General features: G+C 39.1%; 1 protein-coding gene across 1 annotated transcript; it reads right to left on the bottom strand.

Annotated features, from left to right (window-relative positions):
* Positions 1-580: 580 nt before the first annotated feature.
* actr2b (actin related protein 2b) lies at positions 581-15,123 on the bottom strand. Its single transcript, XM_014980147.2, has 9 exons — positions 14,972-15,123; positions 11,853-11,963; positions 9,642-9,857; positions 9,359-9,431; positions 7,665-7,801; positions 7,413-7,562; positions 5,126-5,271; positions 4,739-4,871; positions 581-2,061 (listed from the first exon to the last, which is right to left on the bottom strand). The coding sequence occupies exons 1-9, from the start codon at positions 15,017-15,019 to the stop codon at positions 1,891-1,893; spliced, it is 1,185 nt and encodes a 394-aa protein (XP_014835633.1). The 5' UTR covers positions 15,020-15,123; the 3' UTR covers positions 581-1,890.
* Positions 15,124-15,976: the final 853 nt, after the last annotated feature.

Below are 15,976 nucleotides of genomic sequence, written 5' to 3'. Positions count from 1 at the left end.
AGGAGTCACAACCACCACAATTAGCAACACCATTTTAAAATAACTAATTAGCCAGCTTACATTCCCTTTTTTTAAACTACCTGATTATATCAGTTATTTGTAAATGACCATTGACCTATGCCTACTGAACGCTTTTATCAAGTCGAGTTTGACCCTATAGCAGGTCTCATACCAAACCCGTTTTGAATGTCTCGGTTAGCACTCAGACGTGAAGGTACCAGTTCAAGGTTACGAGGGAAGTGCTGCGTGTCAGGGGATTAAAACAGAACAAGGCCGGAAGAGTCTGGGGTGAGATCTTTATTTCAGGCACGGAAAGAGTCTCTTCCTCTGATGGCGCCACTGCCTCCGCCACTGTTCCATTTCCTCTTCCTCCTTCTGGTCGCCTCACACACATCCCGGTCCTCCGTGGATGAGCCTCCGTCTCTCCCCCCCCCACCCCACCCCGTCTGTGAGTGAGTGTAATGAATCCCTCTAAGTAACCCGTCTGGCATCCACTAATTTAATTAAATTAAAATCTTTTAGGGGGAAATTTCTACACCTGTAAACGGGCATAGAAATTGTGAAGAGACCCACAAAGCCATCATTATAAATCACTTTTATTTAAATCAGCGTTAGGCAGTTATGCTATGAACGACACAGGAAAATAAAAACAAAAAAACTGACAAAAAAGAAAGACATTAAAACATGAGATCCAGTTAACAATAACTGCACTTGGCACTGGATAAGACGTTCATCGAAAGAGGGGGAAGAAAAAAAAAGTATAATAATAACGGTACACATTTTCATACCCGAAATAGAAGTGCCTCCAGTAACGCGTCAAACAGCTGGAGCCTGGAGAACTTAAATACGTTTTCTTTTGTGATATTTTCCAGCTTCAATGACCGCTCAACCTGCCTGCGACGCGGCGGTGGCCACTCGTATCCATTCGAGATTTACATCTAAAGAGAAGGTAGAAATTAACAAATACTCACTCCTTCCCACTTCTTATTAACCGTTTCCCCTCCCACAACTAACCCCGAAACGTACCGTCACAAACTCTGTCAAGCTTAGGGGCTTTCACTTTTTCTGTCCCTTTATGAATCAACCATTAATTTCTTTTATATATATATATATATATAAAAAAAATAAAAAGAGAACAAGAAATCTAAGAAAAAAGCGCAAGAATGTGTCACTCTGTGCATTCCATTTCCAATGGGTCAATGCACAACACCAGGAGGAAATTCATGAAAAAAAACAAACAAAAAAAAACAGTAAAGTAGAACTTAAGAATCCAGCCACAGAAGAGCAGAGTCATAACCCCTCACCCAGAAAACATGTCATTTATATATATATTTTTATATATATATATATAAAAAAAAAAATAAAAATGTGATCAGTTCGCGCTCGCCTATAACAGATGCTGAAAGCGGCCGTGGCTGTTTGTGATGGGCTGTGAATGCGACGTTATGAGTTTGAGACTTTGCATCGTTTTAATCCTCCTAAAAGGCCTGAAGCTGGTGGAATGACCCATTTACCAGGTGAGCATCTCCACCATGAAAAAAAACAAACAAAAACACAGTAAAAATAAAACATTTCAAATTGCGAAGCAGGAAGTTACTTCGCGGGGTTGTGGGAGGCTTCCTAGACAAGTTTTGAGCCAATCCTCGAACAGGAGAAGAAAGGAAAAGAGGAAGGAGGAGAGAAGAGAAGAGGAAGGGGAAGAGAGAGAGGTAAACTCTTGATACTTTCAGATGTTTGAGGGAAAATTCAAGAGCAGCTGATACATTTAGGAAAAAGAAAAAAAAAAGAGGGATAAATAGATATAAACTCTGCAATAAGGGCGAATGGAGGAAATGTGTGTTTGTGAATCTGTGTTTTCAGGTGTGCGGCTGTTCTGTCCGTCCCGGTGCTTTATCTGACGGTGACTCCGAGTTTTTCCAGCACGCGGACTCCTTTCTCCTGGTACTCCTCCCGGGTCAGCCAGAAGTTGTCCTTGTCCTTCATGATGTCGGCCAGCACCGCTCCACCCAGGAACACCATGTGCTTTCGCCTGGGAGGATCCTCAATCCGGATCTTAAATTTCTGCACGACAAGGGGAACGCAGAGGGAGTTATAATAAGTTGACAACACAACAGCGTGTTCCCCAGCGAAGGCCTTCGTGGTTTCTCTGATCCGCGCGGCGAGGGAGATCGGGATCAAAGACCCAACCGGCCTCTGCCGTGGATGAAGATACGTTTTTGTTCCCAGGATCAGGATTTGTGCCACAAAATGAGTAGTTACCATGATTAAAATCAAGCTAGTTTGCGTTTACAGACTCAACGTTTTTATAGTACGACCTTGAGGTTCCTCTCAGTTTATCTTCTCGCAATCCTGCTCCTAAATTCAGATGTTGAAAGACAAAACCAGCAGTAAAAACAGTAGTCAAGAGTTCCTACACATCTTTTTCCCCCCATTCTTAAATTCCAGATTTTTTCAGATTCAAATTTCCCACTAATTTTCTGAATTACCTTGAAGTTTCTGTGAATATACAGCAGAAAAGAAAGCTAAATAAACGGACTGATTGAGAGAGAGCTGGATAGATCGAAAGATGGACAGATGAAGAGAGAGAAAACTGATATCTTTTCATATACATTAAAAAAAACGTATCTTGAAATTTCTCCATTTTCATATTTAAAATTTCACAAATTACCTAGACTAAAGCAGCTTTTAAGACACAAAGTAGGACAAAAAAACCCAACTAAAGATATATATATATATATATATATATATATATATATACACACACACAACAACAACAAAAAAAATGTGGCAACATCAGAACTTTGTCCTGAATATTTATGCATCAACTTCACAAGAGTAGTGACACTTCATATTCAAAGAAAAAAAAAAAAAAGAAAAAAAAAAGTTGAAGCAGCGAACCACAAAAGTATTTTTTTTGGCTATGGGGGGACACAAACTCCGAGCATAATATTTATATAAGTTATTACCTTGTAAATTTTATTTGGTGCATGACACGTCAGTCTCAATATTAAATCCTGCAGGCTGCAGCGCTAATGACGCTTTCTGGAGTCGGCTTTTATACAATAAAAAGTGTTCATAATGTTTTCCTTCCTGCTCGTTGGTTACATTCATTTCCTGGGAAATGTTTCAAAGCCTAATGTGACGCGAACCGAAACGATCTGAAACACAGATGCTTTGTAGAGTTATTACACATCAAATCTAGGTGGTGTGTAAAACGTGTCAGGAGCTTCCTGACATCGAAGGTTAGATTGAGATCAAGTCAGTCAGGTTATGAAAGATTAAAAGACTCCAAAACACTGGAGGAACAACCCAGTTTCCTCTCAGCAGGGTGAAAAGCAAAGCTTGTAGTTTATTGATCAGAGCAAAAACTTAACAGAATATATAGTTTACAACTCAAAATACGGTTGTGCTTTTTTTTTTTTTTTTTAAAAAGATTTTGCTATATTTTCTGACAACCAGATTCTTCCTGCATTTCCTATAAGAGGGAAATTTCAGTACAAAGATCCGTGAGGTTTTATCAATCTTTATACTTTACAAATTGTTAATAGAACATTGACTTAGTTAAGTTTTTGTTCCAGTTTTCTAATTTCTGTTTCATATATGCAAAGCTGAAAATGTTACATTTGAAATTTTTTTATTATTATTTTTCTTTAACTTTATTTTTGGATTTCCTAACACTAGCTCAAAGGGTAAATTACATTAATATTTATTTTAAGACAAAAAGAGAAATATTATGAAACTCACTATTGTTTGAGCTCATATTTTATTCTTATTTAACAGCCAAATATCTTAATTGCTTTTTTGTTGTTTGTAATTCTTGTTTGTCTCTTTTGTAAATGAGATCTTGGATCTCAATAAGAAGCCGTACAAATAAAAGTTAAAAAAAAATTAAAGATAAAAGCTGTCATTTATTTTTATTTTTCCGATAGTTAAATAAGGAATACTTTTTTTAAACACAATTTCTTACTTTCTCCAGAAAATCTCAGATGAAACTAAAAGTATATATTTTAATAGTGTATGGCATACAAGAGGTAACCCTATAATACAAATCGTAGCACTAAGTGAACAAATAAATAAGAATACAAGGTTACTTTCACCTCATTTCAAGATCATTTAACAACCCAACTAAACTTTCTGTTCTCTGAATTGTCAAAACTCAAGACAGATGTTTTATTTTTTAGTTGTTTTTTTTTTTTACTGTGACGATATGGTTTTCTTCATTTCATTGCTCATATTAAAGGATATAAATCAAACAGCTGCCATTTACAGCTGAAGTTCAATGTAAAATATAGGACTGGATTAGGACAGTAAAGTGAAACTCATAGGAATCACAAAGATCAAAGTCTTTTACACTTTTGGCACCACCTGGTGGTTGGTTATGTACACTGCATCAAAAATACAAAATCGTAATAATCTGTTTTGCAAACTTCTGGGAGATAAAATAGTCTGAGTTTCTTTAAAAATCAGACTAAAATAAACACCTAAACCTTTTTCGACTTGTTTGAAGCTCCAGTAACACTAATCTGATCTCTGGATGTCTAATTTCAGAGAATAAAACCTGAACCTAAAAGTTGCATTTCCTTTAAAAAGAGATTAAGTGTTTGCAACTCAACTGATTGTGATATAAAATCATTGCGATATAAAATCATTGCAATTGTTTCTCCTCTTCCTGCCACATCCAGACAGTTTTAGGTCACACAGTCAGTTTAGGGGAAAGATGTGAGGGTTGGTCTCTCACCGAAAGTTTGTCCACGTCTCCCTTGAGCACGCGCTCCAAGTACAGCTGCTTCAGTTCCCTCTCCAGTCGGGACGGCAGCCCTGGGTACATGGTGGATCCTCCCGACAACACGATGTGTTTGTAGAACTCGGGCCTGACCGGAGGAAAGATGGATGACATTGAATGAGACTTGAGAACCCATCGTCCTCAGGTGAGTATAGCGTTAAGGTCTTAAAACATTCGAGATTCACTTCAAACACAGATTGATATCCTCTCAGTGACCACGTCATTGGTTTAAAAAAAAAGAAGGAAGATACTGACTTTACCTGACAGTTTTTCTTTTTTAATATTTCAAACAAAGATCAAGAGATATAGGTTGCAATGGCGCATTGGACTCTTGGGTCTCACCTGGTGTCTATGTCAGCAGCCTGGATGGTGTTGAAGAGGAGCTCGGCCACTCCGACGCCCTCCACGTTGATGAGGTGGGGCTGGAACAGAGCCTCTGGGGCCTCAAAGCGCTCTCCTCCCACCTTGATCACACGGCCATCTGGCAGCTGGAAACGTGTGGGAGGGAATGAGATGAAAAGAGGAGAGTTTGGTAGAGCGCCTTGGGGTGCGATTCCAGGTTAAGGTACATTACCAAAATGGTTCTGAACAAAGTAGAACCTTCCCCAAACCACTTGGAAATACTGTTTTCCCTAATATGGACATCAACATTCTCTAATGAGTGAGGATAATGAGCAGCCACAGAAACTGTGGACTCTAAGCCATGTTGAACCAATGTGTTCAAGTGTTAGGGGAAAAAAAAAAAAAGGCTTCATTGAGTAGAGAGCAGTGGAAGGAAGTGGAGCCCAGCCGCTGCCACAAAGTGGCTGCACAGGAAATGATGTCACGCACAGTTCAGCAGCCCTTCGGCCACAGTCACATTGCCCTCCTTGTTTCGGTGCGCCTTGCGCGCCGACTCGCCTACACCAACCATAACACACACACACGGTCACAGTGAGCGCCGAGACACAACATGTGCTCAAAAAGGCGTGCAGGAACACAGACGTTTAGATTCTGCGGTTCCCCTTCCAGAGGGGAAAAAAGAACCTCGGAAAGAAAAGCAAGGGTGATGGCGGAGAGCTGCACGCCCAGATGTTTGAGACCCAGAGAAAACAGCACTACCCCGCCATTAGGCAGCCGACTACGGCCATGTGGCAGTCCCTCCAGCTTGCTGCTGATATTTTAATAACCTGCTAGTTTCGGTACTTCATAAGGAAACCTTTGAGACGATTTCTTTGATTATGATGCGCTTTGTGGCAACGTGAAGCTTCAGTTGGTGTGTGGAGTATGGGAAGAAATTATTTTAGATTAAAGAAGTAGACTAGACGTTGATGTTCCCCTCCCCAAGGGGTGTGTTTTCACTGGCAGGGATACCTCAGGCCTGGAGAATGCAGATGTTCCAGTTTGTCATTTTTGTTTTACAAGTGACTGAAAATCTGTATGCAAGTTCTATTCTAGACACCTGGAGGTGGATGACCTGTCTGTCTTAAAAATGCAGATCCACACAGACGGTTAGATGCTGTCTACAAGTGAAATGTTTTTCTACAGTTTACTCTTTCTTATTGTGGATATATTTTATAAGTTGTTCTCTTTGTTGTTGTTTTACTGTTGGATATCAAAGAATTTGTTTTCTATTCCATCACCGACCTCTAAAACGCCTGACTTGACGAATCCGATTTTGGCTGATACTGATTTGTCTGTAAAGTTGCTAGATATTAAAGCTGCACCCTTCTCTTGTCTCCAACAAGTGGTGACACCTGCAGTGATTTAGTAATGACGGATCCAGTCGACTGCCCTGACTTACTGAGCTGAAAACCTGTTCTACAGGACTACTGAGGGGTTTAGCTGAGCCAGACGAAAAAAAATAAAAGTTTCTGGCTTGGTTCTGTAGCATTTTTCATTTTATTGCCCTTCAATATTACCCATCTTAGTAAAGTATTTATTTATTTTTCCATTTTAGATGTCAAATGAAATCCAATTTTATGGGGGGGTTTTTGTAGATTTTTGTGTGTTCTCATATCTCTGTTGTTCCCTTTTTTATGACCGTTTCCTCAGTTCCACAGACATTTTATTTTAGCCATCTAATAATTACTATTATTTTATTAACCTATTATGGCGCGACTGCAGGCTATGTTTGTTCTTTAGTTTTAACTTATCTGAATTAATTTGAGTATATGAAAAGTTCCCTATAGAGAAAATCTTATTCATAGAGACACTAAATATAGAAAAATGAGCTAGAGAAGTAACTTTCACACAAGTTAAGAAAAAAACTTTCATTCCAAATCTATTCAGTGGAAGTGAAATTCCAGCAGAATTAAATAACGTAGAATTGTGAGAAGATGATACAAGCACAGATATTTTAAAGCGATTTGTTTAAGAACGTTTGTAGCGGTTGAATATGAAGAATGCAACTCCTGTATTGAATAAAGAAAATAAATAGTGCAATTTCTCACCACAGCACTTCCTTTTCTCCATATATAGAAGTGAACCAGCTGAACCAGAAGTTACCCCTTTCTAGCTAATGCAGGCCACTGGTTACGCAATAAGGTCTGTGAAACACACCTTCAACTCCATTTCAGGAGTTTATCAAGTGCCATCACAAAGGAAGTTACACCAATTGCACAAAAATCATGAATAAGTGCAGATGTACCGTATAAGACTCCACCAACACAGTGGTCTCCAGAGCCAGCTTCTGCTCCTGCTCGATGTTGTAGCCCACGTAGCACAGCTTCTCCTTCATCATGCGAACCGTCTCAAAGTCTGCAGAATGGTTGAAGGCGTAGCCCCTCAACAACAGCAGCTAAATCCAGAGAAAGAAGCAGGATAGGGAGAGGGAAGCTGGATTAGATCAAATCAGGGCAGTTAAGCTATTTTTTTTTCGTCTTCCTTGGAGACCGTATACCTTTATGAGGTAGCGGGTGATGTCCCTGCCTGCGATGTCCAGACGTCGTGTCAGGTGGGGCAGACTGAAACCCTCGTACACTGGACAGATGTGTGTCACACCGTCGCCCGAGTCCACCACCACACCAGTCAGAAGGCCTGGCACAAGCAAGCAGGGCAGGTTATTATTTATTCCCTGAGTAAATGTTGATCAGACAAATGATTTATGACGAAGGGGGACAGACTTGTTGAGTGGAGGAACAAAAACACTAAATACCAACATCTTAATTATCAGGATTCATGCAAATGAATTAAATCTCCAAAAGCATTTTAAGATTATACAGAGAAAGGTTGACATCTTAGAGCAAAAACATTACATCCCAGTTAAACTGCTCTATAGCACTCTCATATATGAACTGTGCATACATATGGGGTGATACAAGCTAAGAGCTGCACCAATCAACTGGTTAGAGATACAAAAATGGGGCAAAAAGGGCTTATGTGGGCAGTTGCCCAGGGCGGCAAATTTTTTGGGGGGCCCAATGATTTCCCCCCCCCCCTACTTTATAATAAAACTCATAAGCAGGTGAGTTGTACTATCATTTTGGGGATTTTTTAAAATGCATATAAACAATATTGAAGTATTTGAAAGTCATGAAGTTATTGTGGATTTTTTGGAAACAATATGGAACTATTGGACAGGGGACATATTAAACCTACAATGTATCAATTCATACCTGTTGATATATAGGACTATGTATTAATGTACTATAATTTAGCAGAAGAATTTTTCTGTAGTGGGCAGGGCACCAAAACTGGCTCGTACTGGAATGAGTGTGGGAAAATATCTCCTCCACTGTATGAAACTCCACCCATTAGAGTGCAGGAGACCTCATCAAACCCTAAAACTGTTCATCACACTTGTTAGTGTAATGATAATAGGTGATGCTTTTATAGCCAACACTGGTCATGTATGCCTTAGATGAAGAGAGAGGACATAAGGGAAGTCTAATACAGGAATAAATCAAATCAACTATTGGCTTTTCTAACAGTTTGTCATTTAAAAGACTCATTGTTTAAGATCCAATTTTTAAGCCAGAATTAAGATTTTTGTTAGCCAAAATCTTCTTACATGAAGACATGATTGATTTAATTCAGCAGAAATATGGGAGTGAAATATTGTTGAACAAGGAAGAAAAAGGCATCATAAGACAGTAATCGTTTGATTAAACCAGGGATCTGCAACCTGCAGTTCCGGAGCCTTCTACAACGGCCCTTAATAACTTTGGACAAAACAAATAGCAGGGTGTTTGTTATTGAATAATTGCAAAGTGACTCAAAAAATATATATACTGTCAGTACCTTTAAAGATACATTTTTTTATCACTAGGTTTAAAAACAAGCAAACAAAAAAACATTTCCACAAATACAGAATTCATAAAAGAATCGCTCTACTAGCAAATGTAAATGTATTTTTGTTATTTCAAAACCTAAGACAGAATTGAAATAAGTGATTTTTTAATAAAAACGACAAACCACCTCGAGTAGATATTGACCAAAAGTTATGAGAGTTGTCTTTAAAAAAAGAAGATCATGTAACAACTGTGGCTCTAAACCAGTTTCATTTAGCTGGACTGACAGTAAAAAATTGCCCTTTGGGTTGTAAAAGTTACAGATTGATGGCATAAACCTTCAACCATGGCATGAAATCCTTACCCTGGGCATACAGCGTCAGGACAGCCTGGATAGCGATGTAGACTCCTGCAAACTGGTAGGTCTCAAACATCACCTGCGTGGAGGACGAGCAAATGTATCGGTCTGATAAGAAACAGCTAGCAGCACATGCAAACATTAGCTTTTTAAAATCATCATTTACAAGAATTTATATCAGTGTCACTTCTGCAAAGCTTTTAATGCATTGCGTCCTCCGTGACAGATTGTTTAACTCCCTTCAATCAGGCAAAGTAAGCCGCTCCAAAACAGACACGCGTCGCTGTACCTCGATGATTTTCTCCCGGTTTTTGGTGGGGTTCATGGGGGGTTCGGTCAGCAGGATCTTGCAGTTGCGAGACTCGATGTTAAGCTTCTCCGGGCCGAAGGTGTAGTCCCAAAGGTGCTTCATGTCATCCCAGTTCCTGACGATGCCGTTCTCCATGGGGTAGTTCACCTCCAGCATGGAGCGCAGCTCGCTGGCCTCGTCTCCCACCATCAAGTCCTGGAGGAAGGAGTCAGCAGAGATGAATACTTTAGGATTCATGAAGCTCCTCGTTTGGATCGTCTGGTGTCACTCAGACAAGTTGAAAACCAATAGGGCTGAAATGATTAATCAAATTAATTGCGATTAAGTGTATTAATCACAATTAATAGATTATTGAAATAATCGGCAATTAATTTAGTAATCAATTAATCGCTCAAAGTTCTCTAAAATTGACCCTTTGCTGAAAGAACTCCACAGTCAGAGAGGCAATTAAGCCAAAACTGTACAAAAAGGTAAACATTTTGCATTTTGATGATGCCTTCATTGTAAATATGTTGTACCCAGAACTCCTCAAGTGGCATTTTTAGCTTCACCTGGTTCAAATTCTAGAGAGAAAATATATTAAGTACATTGATCCAAAAGCACAGATTAGTTGACGGTACCTTTTTTTTTTTTTTTTTTTTAACTGCAGATGCATCCTTTGCTAGAAATGATCAAGTGTTCACTAAAGGAATGCTTTGTTATTGCATTTTAGGAAATAAAATGTTTTCTTATTTTTAAAAAAAGCAATTGAATTGTTGATTTGTACCTTTTTAATGCATTTCTAATAGCGTTTTAAAACAGCTTAAGTGACTAAACAAAAATTCAGCAAATTTTTAAAATCTGATTAATCAATAGAATAATTGATTACTAAAATAAATCTTAGTTGCAGCCCTATACAGTAACTTTATTATGTTCTGCTCTTCCTTGAAGACAACTTGTACAACTTGCGCCATCTGTCTACTGGCAAACAGATGTGTTCCTGTAGCCTTCCAGCTTGGGACTCTGGTACCCAGCATGCACTACAAAGCATCATTTTTCCATGCATTTACACCTGGAACCACTTCCCCTCGGCAATAGCAAACCACCCCTCGACCCCCACATCCAACCATCCACATGCACGGCCACCTTGGCAATGTACACAGCTGCCGGGTTAGAAGGCGGCGTTAGCCACACAGTCAAGCATCTCACGTTCTGCTTGGAGACATCAAAAGCCGACTGAAAGCAGCCATTTTATGGGTTCATCCTGTGTGCTTTGGCATCAACAAAGTACCAGTCGCAGGCATCGCTTCGATGTGATCTTTAAAGAAAACCAGATGTCCTCTCATCTCAGACTCCCAGCTGTCTGCCATGCGTCCTCGAGTGAGGACTCTACTACTTCTTCTTCTGCTCCTGACTGGACGCTGCGTTAAAATGACTACAGTTACGACAAACATGTAACCGGGGAGAACCCAGAGCTTAAGCTGACATTTCAATTTCTCTCCCGCTTAAAGCGGCAGCAGGGTTGAGGTGGGCGTTTTGGCTGTCAGGGCGCACGACGAGATCAGAGGCTCTAAAAATGGAAACGGTCCAAAATCTCTTTTAGCACTCCATCGATAACAGCTGGCCTCTGATTCATCGCAGGCATTTCTGCCAACGCGCTCAGCCTGCAGAAGGGAGTACATTAACAAAGTGATGGATGTCTTCCTTATTCCCTGCCACTCACTTGGCCCAAACACACACACGCACACACACACAAAAGAAATCAGCAAACAAATTAGGTGTTAAATTTAAAAAGAAAAAAAAGAAAAAACCAGGTTCCTCATTTTCAGTTTGAGCATGACATTTAAAAACCATCTGCAGCAGGCAAGAACAGGACTCCCACAACAACCTGAACTTACCATCTTCTGGGAATTCTACTTCACCGAGGGAGAACGAACGTGGAGAAAGGGCAAGACAGGTAGAAAAAAACAAAAGACGAATGAAGGAAAATAAACAGGAAGAAAAGTCAAGACAGGTGCCAATAAGAACCCTCTGCTGTCTCCAAACTGATTACCTCTGAACTTACACCTGATATCTAAAACTTATTTACAGGTGGGGGTTTTCACACAAACTGTGTCCTTTTACTAAGAATTTTAAGGAATATATTAAGAAAGAAGAAAAAAAAAACAAAAAAAAAAAAAAAAGATTTTGGTCAGATAAACCACTTCGTACCTTGATCTCAATGTTTCCCACTTTGGCTGTGGAGCGGATGATGGGCCTCCCAACAAGCGCAGGGAAGATGTGCTCTGGGAAGTTGGAGCCTGCATAGCCGCACTTGACAAACTGCAAGAGGCAAAAAGAGGCCAGAGGAAAGAGGAAGTGATCAGCAGATGCATTAAAGTGCTTCAGACATATACAACCCACAAGTTAGCTCTTGAAATCTTGCGAATGAAACTAATACCTTTAACATTTTTTTGATTTCTTGCATAAATATCCAAGAGAAATTTGTGGGCTGCACCTCCAAGGCTTATAAGGTTTTGAAGTTGGGATTTTCTTATTAAAGTTAATTTAATGGGAAGGTACTGGAGTTTCAAAGAACCAAAAGCTGCCTACACTTTTCAAACGAAGGTAAATTTGTCGGGTTTGGGGAGATTTTATTTTTTTAATCATTAAAAACAAAGTCATCACAATATAAATATGTGGATTATCACAATCACGAAGAACCTTTTGGATATAATATTTGGTATTCCACAAACTTTTAGGTTCCAACCACTAAAATCCTGCAAGCTAACACTATATTTAGTAAGTCGGATAAGCTTTCAATGTTCTTTATGGCCCCACTTTGTGATCTTCATGACCCAGATGCTAACGATCAAGTTCCTAATTGGGTCATTGTTACGATGAAAATAAGAAAAATAATTTCTATCACAATACTCAAGATAAATACTGCAATTTCATATTTTCCAAACATTAAGCAGCTTTAGTAAAGGCGGTGAAAAATGTGGGTTTTTTACATAAACTCTTCATACGATGAAACTCGTATGACAAGACCCAGTGATACAAAATAAAATTGTTGAGACCATAAGCTTGCCCTTTAAAATTAAATGTGCAACTTTACACCATCAGTACAATGACCAAATATTCCAAACAATTTTGTAACAACCATCTTCATGGTCTCTTGTTGCAACATTTAGCTTCTGTGCACAAAGCACTCGTTTCAGTTGTGTAACAGAGTCAAATGAAGGACCAAAATAAATAAATAAATAAGAACTGTTCACGCTTTAATCCTCTAAATTAGGAGCACAATATTTAAGTAGAGAAATTAGTTCAACCCTCCCTTACCAGCTTCAAGGAAAAGCTAAGATTTTAAAATAAGGTCATTTCTTGTGCTGATTTACAGCTCTCTGCATCAGCAGCTTTATATATAAAAGTCAGTCATCTCACACTGAACTCAGATCTTACACATTCTGTGTCAGATCTCTGAATATGTGCCTGTGACATAAGCGACTGTGGTTTAGTCTCTTCTCACTTCCTCTTGACTTCTCTATTCAACTCTGACATATGGCTGTTTTTTTCTCTCTCTCTCTCTCTTTCTCTCTCTCTTTGCTGGCTTCACACAGAGCTATTGAAAAATTCATATCCAAAAAAAGCCTTATTAGTCAGTAACGCGCTGAGCCAACATCCTCCTCGACTGCTGACTGTGTTTAGATAAGGAAGTCCCAGATGAGACCGTGGTACCTGTGTGTGCAGTGAGCACATTCCTGAGTTTCGGCAAAGATTAGCAAGTCGAGTGCGTTGTGCATTTCAAGAGGCAGAAAATACACCGAAATCAGCTCAGGTGTGGCGACACAAAAAGTAAACTGTTAAATAAACTTGATATATTGCAATGTGTTTGAAAGATTTTGTAATAAGATACTTTTAATCAAACATTTGTGTCATTTTCCAAGCTGCGATGGAGAATGTAGATTTAGTTTTTGAACCAGTTAAGCTTTTTTTTTTTCCTGGCAAATGCCACTTTCTGATCTTCTAACTTATAATCTTTTTATTCCTTTAAATTAAAAGCAAAGTTGAAAAATGTATTGCAGGTTCTACGATAAAAAAAAATTTGCTTTGAATCCAACAAAAAATGAAAGAACTACTACTGTGTATCAAAGCATACATAGCCAGACTACTTGATTTTCAAGGATTTTATTTGACCTGTGAATTACCGATTATTGTTGAAATATTAGCTGAGTTTGAGCTCTGACCTTCTGACTGGTGCATCTTTAATTCATCAAGGGTTTACATATGCACAATCATAATTATCCTGTAATTGAGCAACCAAAGATGTCAGCTAGAATGCAATAAAAAGAACGTCTTTATCAATTAGTTGGGAAAATCACCATACTCTGTTGATAAATGGTAGATATAATTGTGATTGTGTCGGTGAACAGCAATAAATTTAAATGCATCAAAAACAAAACTGATCAAGGTTTAAGGGTCATAAATGGATTGTCACAAATGTCTGCCTTTAAAACAACGAAGATTAATGTGTGTGAGTATGAAGCAATTAGGATGAAATGGCAAAAATGTGACAAATGTGGCAAATTTATGGTTTTAATGTTTGGAGGTATTTTTCCACATAAGTGAAGGTTCGCATGCTAGCATTTCCTGTATCCGGCGACTTCCTAAAATGCTTGTCAACAGCAATGGACCTAACAATTTAAAAAAAAATGTGTGAAACGCGGTTAAAACATGATTGCGTTTGTGTGTTTTTCACCCTGTCTAGCCGCCGCCAGGTAATATTTTTTGGGCGAAGTCGCAGCAAAGACTATTCAGGAGGTTCCTCTATTCACCTGACACGGCCTAGATAGCCTTCCACCTAGCTGTTGATGGCAATTTATACAAAAAAAATTTTCGTTTAAATTTATAAGCACACCAAATGAATAGCAAAAATAATTTAACTGCAAATTACGAGCTTTTGTAAAGTAAATCTCTATAAATCCCTGACGCTGCTAGCAGACAACCAGCTGTTTAACCTGACAGGCTACTTAGCTAGCAGCTTTAGCTCAGCTACCGTTGGTTACGATGAACAGTTCCCATTAGCCGCGATTTTAAACAACACGAGAGCTTCAGTCATAGCCACTAATTCAGCTCTAAACTTGACAACTGCAGAAACTCAGAGAGGTATTTTCGAAGCGATTTCGGATGAATGAAAATTTGCTGGAAACGAAGCTACACGCCCAGTTCAGGCTAGCTAGCTTCAGACGCTGACAGCCCCACTTCCTGTTTCAGCAAATTGTTCGACATTTCGGCTCCATCTAAAGCGAGGTGCAGCTCGGTGAAGCAGCGAGCCGAAAATGCAAACCTACCCCGGTTCCATTGTCACAGACCACTACTTTCCTTCCCTGGCTGTCCATTGTGTAAAAGCCCAGTTGCCGCTGAACCCTCCTCAACTTTCTTCGGCAAGCCGGAAGGAAGACACAGCAGCCCGGCCAAGAAGAGGAAGGGAAGGGTGCTCATCCGGTATGTGACGGAGGCGCTAAAATCAATGGTTACTCCCTCTGAGATAGTTCGGTCTTCGACATAAAATGCTTTTATTTATACATATATAGTTTCATAACCTTATTACATTACCGCGTAAAAGTCTTTAAAGTTTTTAATGTCTTACCAAAGTATTATTTTTCGTTATTTGACTTCAAGACATCTTTTATGCTTGAGCTGTTCTATCAAGATGATTCTCTGATTTGTAGTTGCAACTGTGGAGGCCAGCAAATGCCAAGAAATAATAAAACCGTAAATTTGTTCCATCTTCTATTTAACTGTTTTACGTGAATTGCATTAGTATCACTTCCAAAGCCAGTCATGTTCACGTTTATCAAAACAAATAATGAAGTTTGTGTTTTGTTTTTTTAAGTACTGCTACTTGTTCCTTTCTCCTTCTCTTTGAAGTCACGTCATATGTTGCCATGGAAGTGACTCTACTTACTAAGCAAAATTATATTGGTTCAGACAGCTGGCAATATTCATTTGCCTCATCACCTGTGACTCATCATTCTGCCGAGATATGAACTTCCCTTGATGGATGATCACATAGCATTTGTAACAGCACCATCTTGTTGCCTGTCACTGTTTATGCTGTTACTGTATTGTGTTTCTTTATCCTTGATTTTTAACAGGAATGCGTTGCCTAGAGGTGTACTGCATATTGTCATCACAGAATGATAATTTGCTGAGGAGTTTTGCTGCGAAGGCCTTCTGTGCAGGAGACAGCGGAGCACTGTGGATCAAAACAGGTGAAGTTTTGATCGATTAGAAACATGTTTTGTGCCAGAGTAGTAAAAATCCCATAATTGCTCAATTAATTTAATGCATAA

The sequence above is a fragment of the Poecilia mexicana genome, unplaced genomic scaffold (assembly GCF_051168715.1).
Source record: "Poecilia mexicana isolate PSO_F unplaced genomic scaffold, ASM5116871v1 scaffold_15, whole genome shotgun sequence".
NCBI classification, from domain to species: Eukaryota; Metazoa; Chordata; class Actinopteri; order Cyprinodontiformes; family Poeciliidae; genus Poecilia; species Poecilia mexicana.
Note: the sequence above shows the minus strand (reverse complement) of the source record. Positions and strands in the feature narration are given on the sequence as shown.